Below are 19,691 nucleotides of genomic sequence, written 5' to 3' on the forward strand. Positions count from 1 at the left end.
GGTGCTTGAGGACTGGAGCTCAGCACCCCTGCTCTAAGACACAGCTAGAAGTGAGAGCTGTGGCTCACTATTGTGTTATTTCCAACCCTGCACAACTGACATTGTATCTGCCCGACATGGCAGAACTTGGCCTGCAGTAACAGGAGCAGCAAAGGCCTCGGGACTCTGCCACTGGTACAGTGCATTGCCAACAAGGAGTTTACCACCCAGCCTTCCACATACAACAACAATAGGTTTCTTGTAACAATATTCACTATTGTAATGCAGTATACAGAAACTATGACTGGTGGGAAACGCTTTTGCCATGTGCAGCAATGAGGTGGCGTTATGCTTTAGGGCTCACCGAGCATTAGCAAAATGGGCCAGAATTATAGCTACTTACAGCAATTCAAGGAGGCGTTTTCCAGATGAAAGAGCTGGGAGGGGAACCAAGTGGTTAATATGCAGGGGTGGCAAGGCAAGAAACGCAAGTGTGGGCCTTAAAGCCGCCATCTTTTATATAAATCAAAGTACGAGCGGCATCAAAATCTGTAAGTATATGGGGGCCTGGGGGGGGAGGGGTTCCCAGAGTGAAAACAGAGCAGCTTTGGGGGGCACGACACCTCTAATCATGTTAAAAAGAAGAAGAAAGTGAGCAGCCATGATCGCTGCTTTAACATTTTATAAACCATCCCAGGACCTCCACAATCCCGCCCCGTGTATTGTCTCCTATTACTCCGATGATGGATGCCAGCGGATGGAATAACATCCAGGACAGCACACGGTATCTATTTGCTTGGAAGCCAAAAATAGAAACCAGTACGATGTGAGAAGACGCTGAGAGCACTTTGTGGCGAGGCCTCTCACATTCCCATCTGTTCTCGCACTTAGCCGTTACTATGCTCGCCCCCCGTTCTTGGGAGAGCTGCGAGTCTCCAAGCATTGTGGGAACCGTCGATAGGAATCCACCGCCTGGCCAGGAGGACATTCTAGGAGAGAGGTCCGACATAGCAGAGCTCTCAGCACATGATGGGCACTGGCTCACTTCCCTGCTTGGGGAAATCACGCCACTGACCGCCAGCGCCGTTATTTGTATATCTTACTGGTCCAGCTATGTAGAAGTTCTGACCTTATCCTCATTAAAGAATTTAATGTATGTCCCCCAAACACTTCTGGTGCTTAAAAGAGGCAGTCACTCTTCGGTAAAAAATAAATAAAATGATAATTTAGATATATTGTACTATTGAATTAAAGCAGGCGTCTCAAATCTCAGTCCTCAAGGGCTGCCCACAGGCCAGCTTTTATGGATATCCATGCTTCAGCACAGGTGGCTCAATCAGTCCCTGCTTCAGCAAAGGTGGCTCAATCAGTGGCTCAGACTTCGAGTGAGACACCTGTGCTGAAGCTGGGATATCCATAAAAGATGGCCTGTGGGCAGCCCTTGAGGATCGAGTTTTGAGACGCCTGAATTAAAGCAACATTAAAAAAAAAAAAAAAAAAAAAACTAACAAGTGCTCCTGTGGTCGTTTACCCGAATTTCTGCCCACTTTTCCCAGTCTCTTCCATTCTAGGTTTAGTTTTTGTGTGACGGGTATGATAAAGACTGTTCTATTTGCAGGCGCGGGGTTGGAAATGGTAGTAAGGAGAGAAAGTGGACATTATAGCCCTATGCAGTGACACCGCCCTGTGTTGGAGAAGATTTTAGCCCCAATCATTAGATCGTAAGTTCTCCGAGGCAGAGACTTCTCGTTACTTTTGCCTGTGGCGCTTATCCCCTCCACGCGTCTTGGTATTTTATCACAAGTGTTACTGTGTAGCGCTAGGTACATGGAGGGCGCTATATACAAAAAAAGATATACATACATACTGTACATTATCCGACTGGTGATAAACTCTTTAACACCGGGGGAGCAGTTTCACATCACACTGAATAGTGTGCGATCCACAGTCATTTTGACATTTTAATATTACAGAGTGTGAATTTCTATTTGAGAACCTTATGGAGTATATTATGTTCCTGGCCAGTCTAGGAGAGGAAGCCAGGAACCTATTCTGTATTCACAGAGGTTAATAAAAAAAAAAAAATACTGCAAAAAGGTGTTTCCTTGGAAAATATTGCAGGGCTGTCTCAATACGCCACGGCTATTCTGAGCTTTATTACACGGACAACAAACCATTTGATGATACTCAGGCAGACACTGCTAGTGTGTGGTTACATTGGTGTCTGCACAAGGAAATAACTTGCAAAGTGCTTTCCATTGCTCCATTATCTGGACGATGCCCCTTCTTGGGCTTTGCTAGTTATGGAAATTCCCAGCAGCGTTTGTATGTTTAAGGACTTGGTACAAGTGGTTTGTCCTCTTCCCTCCCAATCTCCTCTCTATTCTAAGTCACAAGTCAACTCCGATACATCTACCAGTCACAAACCTGCATTCCACAACTTCATCCTGCGAGCACGGCAATGCAAATCACCCGACCAAAACACGAGGGTCACGTTACGAGGCCAGAGGGCACAGCACGTGGCAGTATACGAGGCCAGAGGGCACAGCACGTGGCAGTATACGAGGCCAGAGGGCACAGCACGTGGCAGTAAACTGCATATCAAAGTGCCACCTATCTAGATCTACAGGTTTGCTGCAATAGCTGCAGCATGCACTCAGATAACCTCGGCATGCACTCAGATATCCTCGGCATGCAATCAGATAACCTCGGCATGCACTCAGATAACCTCAGGAGTAACATTGGCATGCACTCAGATAACCTCAGCATGCACTCAGATAACCTCAGCATGCACTCAGATAACCTCAGGAGTAACCTTGGCATGCACTCAGATAACCTCAGGAGTAACCTTGGCATGCACTCAGATAACCTCAGGAGTAACCTTGGCATGCACTCAGATAACCTCAGGAGTAACCTTGGCATGCACTCAGATAACCTCAGGAGTAACCTTGGCATGCACTCAGATAACCTTAGGAGTAACCTTGGCATGCACTCAGATAACCTCAGGAGTAACCTCAGCATGCACTCAAGATGACCTCAGGAGGGCCAGCATTTCACATAATGCGTATATTTGTAATTTTCCTCACTGAGTGGGGATGTCATGTAGGATATTGCTTGGATTGCTCCTGTAAAAGCATCTCAGACATTTGCCCCTGGATGGGATGGGTGAGGAGTTTTGCACTAACGTAAAATGTTGCAAAAGGGACATGTTTAATACCTTTCATTGTGTCTTCAAAAGTACAGGACTGTGTGGGGCTGGGTATCTCTTTCTTCACATTAACATTTACAGGACTTGCTGCCAATGGAGAAAACAAAATAGATTAAATGAACATGTCAGAAAACCACTGAAGCCAAATCTAGTTAGTAATGACCGCCCCGTGCCTGGACTTGGCTGGAAGATGTATTGTTTGGAGATGCCTGGCAGTAATGCAACCTCCACATCTTACTACCACCTACAGCAGGGGGACTCAGGTCCAGCCCTCAAAACTCCCCAACAGGTCAGGGATTCAGGATATCCCAGCTTAAGCACAGGTGGCTCAATCAGTCCCTGCTTCAGCACAGGTGGCTCAGAGGCTCCATCTTTGACTGGGCCACCTGTGCTGAAGCTAGGATATCCTGAAAACCTGATCTGTTGGGGGGTGGGGGGGCGGATTTGAGGACTGGAGCTGAGCACCCATGATCTACAACATTATTCTCATCTGTGAGTGAGGTTGGATCTCCAGTACCAAACACCCAAGAGTTAAAGAGCCAGAAGAGGATAATGAAATGTGCCTTTATAACAGGATTCTGCCCCTGTACAAGCAGTGCCAGCTTAGCTATAACAGAACAGCTTTACGGATGCACCTTAGATAAGCCTGACTTGCAGATTGTTCTGCGGCAGCAGGGGTGGCCAACTACAGTCCTCAAGGGCCACCAACAGGTTAGGTTTAAAGAATATCCCTGCTTCAGCACAGGTAGCACAGTTGTTGACAACCACCTGTGCTGAAGCAGAGATATCCTTAAAGCCTGACCTGTTTTGCTGGTCGTTGAGGACTAGTTGGCCACTCCTGTGCTGCAGGGTAGACATACAAAAAGGACATTGTATGGAGGATGTTGAAATGTCAATGTTGGAGCTGATTTGGTCAGCACAGCTCGAGATGCCAAACTCCCGGCTGACCATAAAATGTCAGATCTAACTTTATTTAAGTCTTCATGCGTAAGATTCAGAGCTCCGCTGCATCACTCCCAAATCGCTACAATCATTTACTGCATTTGCCCCACCATCAACGCCGAGGCGCAGCTGCACGAACCCACCACTCCTTAAAATGTGGAAGAACTTGCATATTACCACCAGGTCACCAAATAAATGCACAGCCGGTAACAGTTTAGTGAGGTCCACTGCAATATCCCCAGGCTTTCCAAATATTAAATCTCCCAGCTCACACAGCACCGGGTTGTTACTCGGCCACGGACAAGCTGCAGCCCTATTCTGAGGATCCATTACAAATTCCCAGAGGTTCCAGTTATAATGAGCATTGACAGCACACACAGATCCTGTGCTCCCACCTCCTAGTGCAGATCCTCTACTCACATGGATCTGGAGTGTACATAAAGGGCTGCACTTCATGGGATCGGCCGGCGTTTGTCACCACGTATATCACGACAGACACAGGGGAGACGATATGCTGATCGTGATAGGGAGGAACCTTCACAATAAGGTGATTCTGTATTGAAGTAAACAACAAGAAATGATCCACCTGTGTGTAACACGAACAGGGCTGAGCTGCTCTTTAGAAAGCTAAAGACGACCACCAAAGTGATACTATTTTCACAGGATAACAATCTGCATATAACTATTTCAAAGCATTACATTTTAACCATGGAAACTCCCTTTATACCCTTTGCCTCCAAGGGGGCGTACAACACATCGTCTTGCAGTAAAGGGGTTACGTGTATTTATGGGTCACCTTATTACTTATTAGCAACCAAGTTAGATTGTAAGCTCTTCAGGCCAGGTATTTCCTTTGCTATTGTCTGACTTTGTTGTGCTTATTGTATTATAATTCCCCGTACTGCATTGTCTTTGTAAAGCGCAGAGTACACTGCGTGCACTAGATCAAGATATATGTATAAGTTTACCTGCTGACAAAGAATGAGACTCCATTTAAACCATGCGCTGTGTATGTATGTACGTACAGTAAGTATGTGCGTAAGTATGTGCATAAGTGCGTACGTATGTGTATACACACACACAAACAGCATATTGACAGATGTTAGTTTTTTAGCTTTTTTTTTCCCTCTTATGTCGTTAAACATTAATAACATAATGAAGAAAAACAGATATACCTGATGAAATAATTCCATGTCTATTTCAGCTTCTGCTTTCCATGAATTGTCATCTAAATAAAGACAAAAATAAATGAGCTGCTTTGATTTTAGGAACACAGTATTATTATTATTAGTGCGATTATATTGCAGTTAGTCACACAACAGCACAGGGCCGTTTCCTATAGCAAAATGGTTCTGAGACTAAATCATACGGACCTGAGATGTTCTCCTGGAACACAACTGTTGCCCCTTTCAGAAAATTCTTGCCAATTAAGAAGACCTCCTCCTCTCCTTTCGCCGAGCAGCTATGCAAACTCTTCTTCAGGATCTCTGGCACCCCTGCTGGCTGGGCTACAGATCACACATCAAGGGCAGCTTACACAACGGGCTTCACATTACGGTTACAAATCACAATTCATTGGTTTGGTCCTTTCAAGCTGCGCTTAGATTTCGGACAGACACGACACATGCAACGCTGACCTTGCCATCATTTATTTATACGGCCATAAAAGCGTCTCATCTGATAAGAATATGCCCTTGCTAAGGACAGAGATGTGAATTGGTGCGGCTCACACCGCTGCATGCATTACAAGGCAGCTTAGGGGATCTCTTTCTTGTCCTCAACGCAAATCATTCCCCGGTAGCGGAAACATTCTGTACCTTACAAGCGATTAGTATTCCCCTCTCTCATTACATTATGCAGTCTCCTGCAGACCCCGACAGTGCAAATCTGCCAAATGAGGCCCCTCTCAGGGTGAACCACAGTGGTACCTCCCCTCCCTCCCAATAGGATTTTGCTTGAAACACAATTAAAAAAAAAAAAAAAATACACTCAGGCCCCATATCTACTAGCAATGCTATGCCACGAGACACCAGCTTTCAATTGATAAGGGAGGAGCGAGTAAAGACACTGACTGGCACAGAGTTTGAAGCAGGGAACTTGTTTCAATTCCCGGTGTCGGCTCCTTGTGACCTTGGGCATGTCACTTTATCTCCCTGTGCCTCAGGCACCAAAAACATAGATTGTAAGCTCTACAGGGCAGGGACCTGTGCCTGCAAAAGGTCTCTGTAAAGCGCTGCGTAAAACTAGCAGCGCTATACAAAAACAATTATTATCATTATTATAATGCAGAAAAGTAATTTCCGTCTCCTATGGCATAGCACACCGCTTAGTAAATATGTGCCCATGTGTCTTGGCAATGAGAACACATAGGAGGGACACGATGTGGTTCTGACCACCAGATGCGAAACGCGCATGGTGTTATTTTTCATACAGACATCTCAGGCGGCGTTTTGGCCTATGAAAATCGGAAATCTTTGTATTCATTATGTGACAACTGCCAACAATTATTCACCTGACTAACGTCACTGATATCATTTTGGGACTTTCATTTGTTCTGGATTCTTTACTAAAACCATGTCTTCAGTGTACTTTGAGGCTCCTTCACCGGACAATGAGCAGTTAATATTATCTCTCCACAAAATGAACCCAGCAACCGCAGTGTTAAATTATGTAAACGCTGGGAGTACATTTACGGATTCTTCTGAAATCACAAGTGCGCACTTCGCCAACCTCTCCGAAGCGGCTCTCGGTAACGGATTTGTATACACCTTACAGCTGCAAATGTTCTGACTCCGTTTGTCCCCAGACACGCTGTTAAAGGAACGGAGTTATCTTTTGCTCTCCTGCATTTCCCCTGCTCTTGTTAAAGCGCTGCTTTCCTCTTTTCCATGATATAGCCAACGATGCTGCCCAACAGGATGCGCTCCAAACGCAATGAAAACATTTACCGGCCTGCTTTATAAAAGGTCATTCAGAGCGGATTCAAGGACGGGAGGCAAACGTCTTACCCTCTGGGTTAAACATGACCTTTAGACCTGTCTGGCTGCTTTTGGAAAGGGTTGTCAACGTCTTTGCAGCAAATAAAACATGCACATCATAATTAAGGCAGCACCACATATTTTATTTAAAAACAGGTTTGAAGCGGGGGGGGGGGGTCGTCGAAGCTGAACCGCGTTAATTTCAGCTCCAGGGACCCTCTGCTCCCGGAATACTTGCCTCTGTAGGGGGTGCCAGTATCTCTGCACAGTTTAAATGTCCAGTGTCACGTGGGTCAATAGGAAGCCGCAAGGTGATGACATCACGGCTTCCTATTGGCCCGCAGGACGCTACACATTTAAGCCGCTTTTATGTTAGCCACAGCTAGCCCAGCCGTACCCCGCTACTGGCGCCCCCTTCCGATGGAAGTATCTCAGGAAGCAGGGGGCTCCCCGAACCTGGAATTAATGTTGTTCAGCTTCAAAGACTAATATAATATAATGCCTTTAAGAAATGGCTGCACACTCAGTATTAAGGATCCTACAGAGGGGGTCTGTGCTAGATAGAAAAACATATCCAATTTAAAGAAGAGACTAGAATGGTCCAATTATCTGCACCAGACAAAATAAATGCAAAAATAGAGGGTGTTTATGAGCCAAAACATACAGGAGCCCGACGTTTGGGTCCCCAAAGTAACCCCTGAAGGTCACCCAAACGTCGGGCTCCTGTGTGTTATGGGTCAATAAATAGCCTTTATTTTTCGCATTCATTTTGTCTGGTGCAGATAATTAGACCAGAGAGAGTGTGTGTGTGTGTGTGTGTGTGTGTGTGTGTGTGTGTGTGTGTGTGTGTGTGTGTGTGTGTGTGTGTGTGTGTGTGTGTGTGTGTGCACGCGCATTTCAACAAAAGTGTACTAGGAGTACCGCTTTCAGATAAGAACATGAGACAGGGACGGAGGGAGGACAGTGATACTTACTGCAGAGAATGGGGGAGGAAGGCGTTTGTAGTGTTAAAATAGAACCATCTTTGCGGGTGATGTTTACGCGGAACACAAGCCTGGCACGGGTGCTTTTCTTCTTAGAACCAGCAATCCCTATTCGAGCTTCAACGTCCGCATTCCTAAGCTTTAGGACACCCACGCAATCAACCCTGTGACAAGAGCACAAACGTCAGGAACCAATGTATGAATTACTAGTAACGAGCCCCTTTTGCATTAGAACATGGGTCATCATGACAAAAGGTCATTGCACTCTGCTCATACTGCTTGACCTCTCTGCAGCCTTTGACACTGTGGACCACCCTCTTCTTCACATTCTCCTTACTTTTGGTATCCGTAACAAAGCTCTATCCTGGATATCCTCTTAACTCTCACATCGTACTGTGTGTCACGTTTGCCAACTCAGACTTGGACTGAGCCACTTGTGCTAAAGCAGGGATATCCTGAAAACCTGACCTGTTGGGGTGGGGGAGGAATGTGGTATGTCTTGAGAACCCCTGGTTTAGTGGACAGAGTAAATAAATGGATCTGGTCAATGATACCTTCCTTAAATGTCACATATTAGCAAAAAGGAACCAATGCAGATAATCAGAGAGACTGTCTGATCTTTTCATAAAAATTTCCATTTTGCCCAGAGATTCTGGAAAGTCTGCATTCTTTTCATGGACCGGTGGCATCGGAATCTGGTATTTCTGCATTGCAGATTGGGAGCCTGATAATATAATACCTACAGCCTAGAAGCATGAACCGGTCAGCGAGAGCTGCATTTAGGACCCTGAGGGGGTGTGTTGGTGGATAATTTACTTACGCTAATGTCATCATGTTGCTTGGGTCAAGCAGGACCTCTATTACGGTCGTGCCCTCTATGTCCACTTCCTTGCAAGGGGTAGTGTTTCTCCCGGTCACCCTGCAGGCTTGGTAGAATCCATGCGGCTTCACACGGCCACAGTCATTACCCACAAACACTTGCAGCACCACAGGCTCATTGTGACCTTCCAGCTGGAACAGAACAGTGGGGAGCGACAGGTTAATTGGCCTTTCAGAGTATTATTAAAAAATACCTTTAACTCCCCTTCCAGGTAAATGTAAGTTACCCCGTGTACAGACTTTAATCCGCGAGGCGTAATGAAACATCGTGTGTAGGACTCTGTACATTGCAATCTTAACTCTCATTAGTATTGGATTATATACATCAGGGGTGGCCGACTCCAGTCCTCAAGAGCCACAGGTTGGGTTTTAGGAATACCACTGCTTCAGCACAGATGGCTCAATCAGTGGCTCAGTCGAACACAGACACCTGTGTTGAAGCAGGTTCTTTGACTGAGCCACCTGTGCTGAAGCAGGCATATTCTTTTACACTATTGTATTTGACACACTCATACTTTTTAAATAACTAATTATTAGTGATTCATTTTTCTTTGCACATTAATAGTGTTTGAAATCACATATATATTCGACATATATTTTTTTTATATGCACGATAAGATATGGATATATTTGCACGTGCGCATAGATCTGTGGGAGCGCCGTTATAAACCTCTCTCTGGGAAGCCAATATTCTTAAAACCTGACCTCATGGTGGCCATTGAGGACTAGAGTTGGCTGCCCCATATATACATCCTTCTTCTGAAAAACCTTTTGGGGGAAAAAGGCCCCCCAAGGATTTGGTGATATTGGGAATGATATTTCTGTGTGTACCAGTACTGCATATTAACAACAAAACACTTACTAAACGTTCACACACACACACAAGACGGAACATTCAATGCAGTGGAGTGAAAGTGTCATTTCCTGCTTGCTCGCTACCGTCGGCGTTCCAAGTTCAGAGTTCCTGTCATTTCATCTGCATAACAATTTCACATGCCAGCAGAAGTAGTCATGGAAAATGATCTGCAGCCACTCACTGGCAATTGAACAATCATCTAACACCCGACTCAAAATCATTCTTACACTATGGCACAGAAATCAAATGTTCCTCTATTCCAGGAGTGGCCAACTACAATCCTCAAGGGCCACCAACCGGCCAGGTATTGGTGATACCCCTGCTTCAGCACAGGTGGCTCAGTCATTGACTGTGCTGAAGCAAGGATATCACCAATACCTGGCTGGTTGGTGGCCCTTGAGGACTGGAGTTGGCCAGCCTTGCTCTATTCATCCCGTAGGGAAGCTACGCTTGTGGTGTTGTAAATCGCAAGTAGTAGCAGCTCTATTTAAAGTGACACTAGCCTTCCATTCCTTGCTTGCTGGTCGCAGTGCTACTTTCCCACCTACCTTAACCGTTGGAAAGCCCTGCTGTGTCCGGTCTTTGACGGAGCCACGGCTTCCCTCGGTCAGGTATCGGGCACGGTGCTGGGTTTCTGGCTGCACCACTATCTTGACTTCCTTCCCCTCACCTTTGCTGGGATACTGCTCACACAGCAGGGGGCTCTTCTTCCCTCCTTTCTGATTCTCCGTCCCGCTGCGGTAAATACATCGTAAAATTAACTCGCTTACTCGGACCTCCTGACCAGGTGAAAAAACACCATGTATAAAAGCAGGGGTGGGGTGGCCAACTCCCAGTCCTCAAGGGCCACCAACAGGCCAGGTATTAGGGATACCCCTGCTTCAGCACAGGTGGCTCAATCATTCTGACTGAGCCACCTGTGCTGAAGCAGGGATATCCTTACAACCTGACTCGTTGGTGGCCCTTGAGGACTGGGAGTTAGCCACCCCACCCCTGGTATAAAACGATTAAGCAAGTCGGGTTTTGACCAAGGTTTAAAAAAATATACAATGAAATGGGCAAAACATCACAATGAACAAAAGGGGGAATGCGGAGATCTTGTGTGAAGGTTGAAAGGGCAGCAGTAGCTGTATTTAAGCTCATGAACTAATTATAAAAGGTTTACAGACTACAGCCATAAAAAGCTTGTAAAACAAACAAGCGTTTACATTAAGAAAAATGCTGGGTCATCTGCAAAGTGTAAATAAGGTCACAGGAGGAAAAAGCTTTCTAGCAGAAAATACACTGGCTCTGTGAATGTTTGCTCGGGCTGTCCACTGAAGTTTGGCAGTGTTCACCGGGAGATGTAGGTTCAGATAAACGGCAAGAGCTGCCTTCATCGGGGAGTATGAGGAACGAAGGGGTATACTCTTCCCAAAAAGAGCTGGTGCAACTTAAAAGGCTTAAACCTGGGGTGGGCAACTCCAGTTCTCAAAGGATATCAACAGGTCAGGTTTTAAGGCTATCCCTGCTACAGTACAGGTGACTCAATCAGTGAGCCACCTGTGCTGAAGCAGGGATATCCTGAAAACCTGACCTGTTGGTGGCCCTTGAGGACTGGAGTTAAAACGGTTTCATTCCAATCTATTCTGACTCCTGACACGAGTTTGTGAATGATCTTTGATCTGTTAAATCCGTTGCTAACAGCAGCAGCGGCGCAGTACGCGCTCTGCATCGTTCTGCTAATGCATTATTAGATTTCTTTAATGATTGACAGAAATTAATGAACACATTTCTTCAAATATACAGGCATAAAAAAGGCCGACAGATTGCATTAGTTAAATCTCTTACGAAGTTAAGCTGCTGCTCACAAAGAGTTTTTCAAATTCTACAACTAATTTAATTGAAAGACGTTCACAAAACCCCCCCACAAAACTAAATGTTTCTTTAGCGAGATGCAAGTCAGCTCACAATGCTATAGGACAAAAGAGAATGTATGAAAATCTTTTTTTTTTTGTTACTGCAGGAGAAATATTCTATTAAACTGCTTTTTATTTTGGGATATGATTTCTATTCTGGACTAAATGGCAAGGTGAAAAACGTAATTTTGCTCATTTTACTGTGGTTTACATTGCTTTATCGCTTAGCCTAATAGATAACATCACAACGTAGACCAAGACACACAGTAGCCAGGCCTCGGATCACACAGCAAAGGCCCAGACCAAATATATTAGCTTCTGCTGCCAGGAACACGGACAATGCCTGGATTCCATTACACGTTGGTTTAGGCTTTTATCGATAACGGTTATTCCAATAAAAGCCTTATTTGGGAGGGTTTCCCTCACTAGGTGTGCTACAGATTGTGAGCAGTGTTATGGGCTACAACTGTGTATGTGGATCGATTAGACAGAGAGAGACTGTAAATAACACTTATACCAACCCATTTGCAGCCTGGCAGTTGCCTTTGCTGTCCGACGTGAGCTGGGAGAGCACGTAGTGTGGGGCTTTAGCACTGTCGGCATCAAAAACGTCCATGTTGGAATCCCGTCGTTTGGCCCCAGGTCTCTGCTTGGTGTTGCGCTTGCGTGACTTACGTGGGACCTCGGTGTTATCATTGTAAGAATGCGTGCTCACGTTGCTGAAGTTGGAGGTGGAATCTTCTGTCCACATGTTGCCACTCTGCTCGGACTCCAATCCGCCGCCATCTTGGCAGGACATCTGACTGTTATCCAGCAAGTCCTCGGGTGGCGGCGAAATGCTCAGCACCGTCCATCTCAATGGCATGGACTTCTGCTCCCGGACCACGTTACTGATTAAGAGCTTGTCACTTACCCCTGGTTTACTTACCCCCACGGCTGAGGAGCAGCTCTCCAATTGCATAGCTTTGGTATCGGTGAGTGAGGTAGAGTAAATAGTAGGGCTGGAAGTGGTTGTAAAGGAGCTGCGTGCACCGCCCATGGAGGAAGAGGAAGATGAAGCATCTGCAGTGTACAATCCAAAAGTAAATATACACATTTTCACCTGCACTGGCCAGCAGTCCCGATGGAATTAGATCAGGGGCGGCCATCTCCAACCCTCAAGGGCCACCAACAGGTCAGGTGTTCAGAATATCCCTGCTTCAGCACAGGTGGCTCAGTCAAAGATTGAGCCACCTCTGCTGAAGCAGGGATATCCTGAACGCCTGACCTGTTGGTGGCCCTTGAGGACTGGAGTTGGCCACCCCTGCATTAGATGATTTGTATCTTATTGAGGTTTGCTCCCACTAAAAAAATAGTTAAAAATTTGAATGCAAATGCTTCAAGCAATATAACAGGCCAATGGGAGCACAGGGCAGGTTAAAATGCCCAAACTGCATTGGCTGTGCCATGTTTGTAAAGCACTTTTTCAAAATCTACATTTAATCCTCGTTTGGAAGGCTGCAAGCAAAAATTCGAGCTTCATTTAAATTTTTTTTTTTTTTTTGTTTAAAGTCAAATTGAAATTCAGCAGGCATATTACATTAACCCCGTGATAACGTGTGTGCTTGTAGCCCACTTTCAATGCCAATTAGCATTCGCATAATTTTGTTTTTGTTTTTAAAAAAATAATAGTGGGACTGTCTGTAGCCACAAAATATTAAAATAAGTTTCTAACCTATGAAGCAGAGAACTACAGGTCATTTTTAATGCAGACACTCCCTGCTACAGAGGCAAATCCTGGAATAAAAATATGAGAAAATAAATAAGAAACAGCTGCTAATTATTCCAATTAGTAACTATGTATATAAAAAATAATTAAAAAAATAAAGTATAAAACAAGCTCATGTGTTGGCAAAATGGAACTGATACTGTCCACTATCCAATGATTTTGTAGAAAATATGGGAGAAGTGAAGTTAGTTTAGATAATTGCTGTGAGCAAAATGATGCAGGGTGTCCCAGGCTAGGCGGGGTCAATCAGCACAGGAGTGGCCAACTACAGTCCAGAATGGCCACCCACAGGTCAGGTTTTAAAGATATCCCTGCTTCAGCACAGGTGGCTCAATGGGGATATTCAGAAAGCCTGACCCGTGGGTGGCCATTGATGACCGGAATTGGCCACCCCTGAATTAGCAGGACCAGGCTCTTGTGACCTTCATGGCTTAACTGCCAGAGGAGCCAGAGTAGGGGATGGTACGGTGTTAGCCCGTAGAGTAAGAACCCGTTGCTGACCCAACATTGACTGCGCAGAGGGGAGTACAAAGAAAGCGCTAGTTGATAATAAACACATCGATGGGCTAAACTCTATGAAAAAGCTACACATCGTCTTAGCAGAGAATTTAGAGATATATAGATATATACCCCCCTCATTTACACTACCTATTAACATTTGATAGGGATATATGAAAAAGCTTGCATTGCCAGGCAGTGGGGGCAGCAAGAGCGTTAATGATCTAAAATGAAAGTAAATGGTCAGTTCCCTGCCCCAGATTCTGCATGGGGCCCCTGTTGTATCAGTTGACATGCAGGTGTGGGACCTCAGAAAGATCTGCATGCAACAGGTCAGCAAAGATCTCACGACTGCATTTGTACAAGAGGTTAGTGCACGGTCCTCTGCAGTGAGGAGGGATTAGTTTAAGGCAAGTGGCATTAACATGTAACCTGAAATTAGGATTGTGGCCTATTTGGGCTAAAGCAGGGGTGGGCAACTCTAGTCCTCAAGGTACCCCAACAGGTCAGGTTTTCGACTGAGCCACCTGTGCTGAAGCAGGGATATCCTGAAAACCTGACTTGTAGGTGGGTCCTTGAGGACTGGAGATGCCATCCCTGGGCTAAAGACTCATTGGTCTCAGAACATTCAATGTACACGAGTCATATACAGAGGCAGCAGTGCCTAAAAATGCCTGGTTATTACATATATGCATTTACTTTGCAAGGATTCTCTTTATTTTGTGGTTCTAGGGGAAAGAGAAGAAAAAGGAGGTCGTCAGTGAAACAGGAAATCTATGTTCAAATTCCTGAAACCTTCAAATCAATGATACAGGGCCGGGTTTCCCATGCCGACAAGTATCAGTTCCATTTTACACAGCGATTGTGCACTTTGCTCAACTAGCAGCAGAGATCAAAGGATTCAGTGACTTTCAAAGCATTCACATTTAAAGAAGAAAGCATGTTACTTGCATATGTGCTTTGTTTGGGGTTTCAGTCATGCATTAATAAAAAAATGCGTTGTATCAAATCTCCCAGGAGATTATACTCCGTGATTTGTTTTATTTTGCGATAGATTTGCAGCCACTTTAAGGTGATTTGGGGTGTGGTTATTTTCCGGAGGATAAAAAAGTCGCGTGTGTTGAACAAGAATATTTTTTAGAGTAATTGCCATGAACAGTGTTGTTGTGCAAACAAACGTATTGTCTGTGCAAGAGCAGGGATTGCACTGCAATTATAAGCACGGATCTTCCGCTTTCTGCATCAGACACTGATCCCACCCCCTCTCCACCCAAAATATCTACACACTAGATAAGGGGTCCTGGAGTTGTGTACAGGGGGCGTTTGTTTCAGCAACACTGTAAATATCCACAATACAGAACATCTTAGTTGGAGAAGATATTGCATACTTTAATTGATGCCAAAGATTAGAAACGAATTAAAAACAGAGGCTTCCATTACGTACATGACTCTGCTTGATTACAAGTAACAGAGTGGCAGGGCCGGTGTGTGTTTCCATCTAATCTGAGGGGCTTACTTATTTGGTCTTGCAAAGATAGTAAATTTGCATCATATCCCATCTATTCTATGCGAGCATATCCACTATGGAAAGGGGGGCTCAACTCCAGTCCTCAAGCCCCCCACCCCAACAGGTCAGGTTTTCACGCTTCTGATTGAGCCACCTGTGCTGAAGCAGGAATATCCTGAAAACCACACCTGTTGGGGGGGAGGAGGGGGGCTTGAGGACTGGGGCTGAGCCCTCCTGCACTAGGGCCTGGTTTTGGGCACCTGCCGGGTGCCCAATGGAGATGATCTAATTTCTGAGGCCCCCCACCCCCTTCAGTTTATCCATTTCCCCCTTTTATTTAAGTTCCAATAAAACTGGGCAGAAACTGAAAATAGGTATTTAATTACAATATCATTTTACACCAAAAATGACAGCGTTACCCGTAATTACGGTTTGTGAATGTCATTATACATTTGTAAATGTCATTGTCAAATTCAGGTTTCACACTATTTTACACGACATACAAATGTTTGTATCAGCAATATATTCCCTTTGCGATCAGTGGGGCAGTGAATCATTGTAGCATTCAGTTGATACACTAAAAACATCGGAATTAGTTTTTAAAACAGGGCTCCCATAATATTAGTCTGCGGTACCCCTGGGTGACATAGTAAAACATGGGGAGGTGTGTACTTTAGAGCACAGAGATTGAACATTAAATCAAAGAACAGTACTGCATTCTCCAAAACGTGCTTCTTACTTATATTCACCAACAAACCAAACAATATAATAATATTGCAGAGTTACATGGGACTGGTTCTCCGTAGAATATTTAATTCACTTTAGTGCCAAGTGAAGGCAACGATTATAAATCCATTGCATGCAACATATTAATTCTGCTATTAATATACAAATGGGTTTTATCACAGGAAATACATTTTCTTTTCCTCTGACGTACAGTTCTGTTCTTGTCCACACAACCTGCTCATTTCAAGCACAATTTTCAGGATCCTCCAGGTCTTATAGGAAGTTACCTCCGCTATTCAGCATTAGCAGCCTTTTCCAGACTTCCAGATGCAGAAATACAGCTACTGGAATTACAGTATATAGATGCAACCACCTCATCTATATATAGGTCACTCAGGCACTACACAAAACAAGTATAGCTAAGAATGATGGAGGCAAGCTTTAGAAGGGGCTGCAGGTTTAATGGGTTTTTATGTATATTCACAAGCTTTGGAATGTACACATCTATACCAAATACTGTATACATATCTAGCAGCACTCACGATAAAGTACATTTATAACAGTATAGTTTTTACATTGATGTTTAAATAAAGTGACTGCAAGTCTGCGCTCAAAGATTCATGCCAAATTCAAGTTTCAACGTCTGTTTTTTTTTGGGGGGGGGGGGAGGTATGGGGGTTATTTTGTCTAATGTTGTAAACTAACGGAGGGGGAAATAAAATGAACCATTTTTAGTTACATTCATAAATAATCCACTAAAACTCCAAAAAATAAAAAATAAAGAGAGAGGGGGGGGGGGGGGGGGGGAAGGCTTAGGAAGAAGTCTGAAAACAAGACCGACCTAGACCCTGGGTGAGATTTGATGGGTTTAGTGTCTCTGGCACTATGTGTCTTCACTATGGATAGACACACTCTGTCACACAACCCCAACACACGATGCCTGCCTCTGTATGGCCGAGCTAGAATGCAAGTTAAGTGTATTAATAGAGAAAACAGCTAACATCCCAGCAAATATAACAAGCAATCCAATTATCACATGGAATTTCTGTCAATTTGTTATTATTAGTCTACGTTAATTCAAAAATGATTTTTTGCTTTCACATTTACATGCCCGACAAGTAATGCTAAGCCTACTATACCGGTAATAGTCGGTTGTATTTATAGCTCTTCACAGTTAAATTACTCTAACATAAACATGTATGTTTATGCGAAGCCAACTGGACTATAATATTGAATTACTGTGTAGGAAACCGCAAATGTAGAAAGCAGAAGACTGTTGCCTCTTTGCAATCAAATACCAACCCAGCACACGCCACCAAAAATCTTACAGTTGACTGTTGTTAAATGAAAAGTTTCTAAAGTAGAGATTAATTGCCAGCAGATACATGTCATTAGAGATCTGACCTTTAATAATAATATTAACATTTTAGTGAAAGATTTCTACAAGCTTGAAATTAATCCAAGAGTGTGCACAGCATAAGCCGCCATCAGTATGGTTATTTATCAAGGGTTGTATCTATATTTAAACAATTAGGATTTTGCATTAAAAAAAAAAAATGCATCTTACCGTGATGCTAGCAAATCCAAATGTTCTCACATCCTACTGTGTGTGTGTGTGTGTGTGTGTGTGTGTGTATATATCTGTATGTAACATCTTAAGTGTCACATTTAAAGTATCTGTAGGGTTTATTTTGGAGTTGAAGTTGGAGGTGAAGATTTGAGGAGGATCTGGACTCTGCAGAACAACTTTGCAACTGTGTTAACTTTACTTTCCAAAAGCTGTGATTATTTGTTATTTGTTATTTCCAATAACTGGGAAGTATCTCCTCCCGCATCTCACTATGTCCTCCTTATTGCTTTTTCTGTTTACGGTTTCCTAACTCCTTTGTGAATGTCTCTGTTCTCTCCAACTTCCCTACTCCACCATTATTTACACACCCCTCTCTCAACAACTTCTTTACCCCTCAATAAAAAAACACCTACACAAATCCTCTATACACACCTATCTACTCCTTCCTGCTGCTGATTTCCCCTAAGCCTGAACCCAGACATACACACCTGATCTCACCCATGCCTCCCTGCCATCTCTTCCCCTGTAAAATGGTGTTAACCTTCTCATTTAATACGGACTAACCTTAAAATTCGCCCCACAAATCAAGCATCCCAATAGCCTGCACTCATGGCTTTTAACCAACACCCAGTGTCACTCCTTCCTACAAACCATTGTTACCAGGCACTGCCATCTGCAGCACTTATACCCTCACCTGCTGTCTCTGTAAATTTCCCATCATACCACTTAGATTGTAAGCTCTTCGGGGCAGGGATTTCCTTTCCTATTATCTGATTTTGCTGCACTTATATTATTATAATTCCCTGTACTGTATTCTTTGTGAAGCGCTGAGTACACTTTTGGCGCTATACAAATAAAAGACATTCTAATGAGACAGAAGGCCACGTAAGAACTGAAGATGGTGATCTTCCAGAGATTGAAGCTGCATTCAAATGGGAAAGAATTGTAGACGGAGCTCAGCCGGCCCATATCCAATTGGAGATGGATACAATAAAAGTGTAGCTGGTATTGGAGCAGCATGCACCCATGATGGCAGCAAGGTCTGATGTTCAGACCTTAGGAAATAGGAGGTGCTGGCTCAGAGTATGGACTTTCAGGGCAAATGCAGGCAGAATGGAAAAGGTGATGGGTGGAATTAAAATAAAGATTGGGATGGACCCTTTTTTTTTGTTAATGCCACGTAACTGCTGTAGTTGGGAGATGGAGAATGGAATGAGGATGAAGCACAGTGGGAAGATGGATACATCTTTCTGAAGAAGTGGATCTTAAAGCTGCCTGGAAGCCTAGTGGCCCAAGGAAGAGAATTTCAGAGGTGGAGCCATTTGGGCAGTCTTGTGTGGGTGAGTGCTACAGAGCGGATGTCAAAAGAAGGTGCTGTGGCAAGGGTGCATTTGGACATAAAAAGACTAAATTCAGAGAACATTAAAATAATGTTAAATATGAAGGCAAGAATCATATATTTAATATGGATCGACAGGGGAGAGAAGTGTATGGAAATGAAAGCAGCGTATTGAATATATTGCAATAACTGACAGAAAAGGACATGGTAAGCATGGGAAATGAGCTCATATATATATATATATATATATATATATATATATATATATATATAAATCCTGGCTTATAATTATGGTGAGGGAGGCATGTCATGGGAAAGTGCAGGACACAACACACTTTGATGTGCGGGATAAAGAAGAAGTCGTCACACACCCGGAGTAAACTTCAGTATAGAGAGGCACTTGTAATCATGTCCGTAATGGTGAAAATACTCTTCATCTTCCTGGTGGCCAGAATGTGTACTGCAGCCTCATTACGTCCAGTGAATGTACAAATAAAGTAAGTGTCTATTCTCACCGTCTGGTAGTTTAATTTCCCACATCAGGCTCCTGATCATGTTTT

The 19,691-nt window shown here is 44.0% G+C and overlaps 1 protein-coding gene across 3 annotated transcripts in view; it reads right to left on the reverse strand.

The window, feature by feature from the left end:
- Positions 1–19,691, reverse strand: part of NFAT5 (nuclear factor of activated T cells 5) — a 53,783-nt gene that overhangs the window by 11,559 nt on the left and 22,533 nt on the right. For 2 of the 3 annotated variants that reach the window (XM_075576480.1, XM_075576479.1), the window contains 8 exons: positions 12,245–12,785; positions 10,374–10,560; positions 8,911–9,101; positions 8,082–8,254; positions 5,503–5,637; positions 5,305–5,357; positions 4,550–4,682; positions 3,197–3,274 (listed from right to left, as the gene is read on the reverse strand). In XM_075576480.1, coding sequence (XP_075432595.1) covers positions 3,197–3,274; positions 4,550–4,682; positions 5,305–5,357; positions 5,503–5,637; positions 8,082–8,254; positions 8,911–9,101; positions 10,374–10,560; positions 12,245–12,785 — 1,491 coding nt within the window. Of the gene's footprint in view, positions 1–3,196; positions 3,275–4,549; positions 4,683–5,304; positions 5,358–5,502; positions 5,638–8,081; positions 8,255–8,910; positions 9,102–10,373; positions 10,561–12,244; positions 12,786–13,437; positions 13,500–19,691 lie in introns of all 3 variants that reach the window. The other variant, XM_075576481.1, reaches the window with a different exon arrangement.

The sequence above is a fragment of the Ascaphus truei genome, chromosome 19 (assembly GCF_040206685.1).
Source record: "Ascaphus truei isolate aAscTru1 chromosome 19, aAscTru1.hap1, whole genome shotgun sequence".
Classification (NCBI taxonomy): domain Eukaryota; kingdom Metazoa; phylum Chordata; class Amphibia; order Anura; family Ascaphidae; genus Ascaphus; species Ascaphus truei.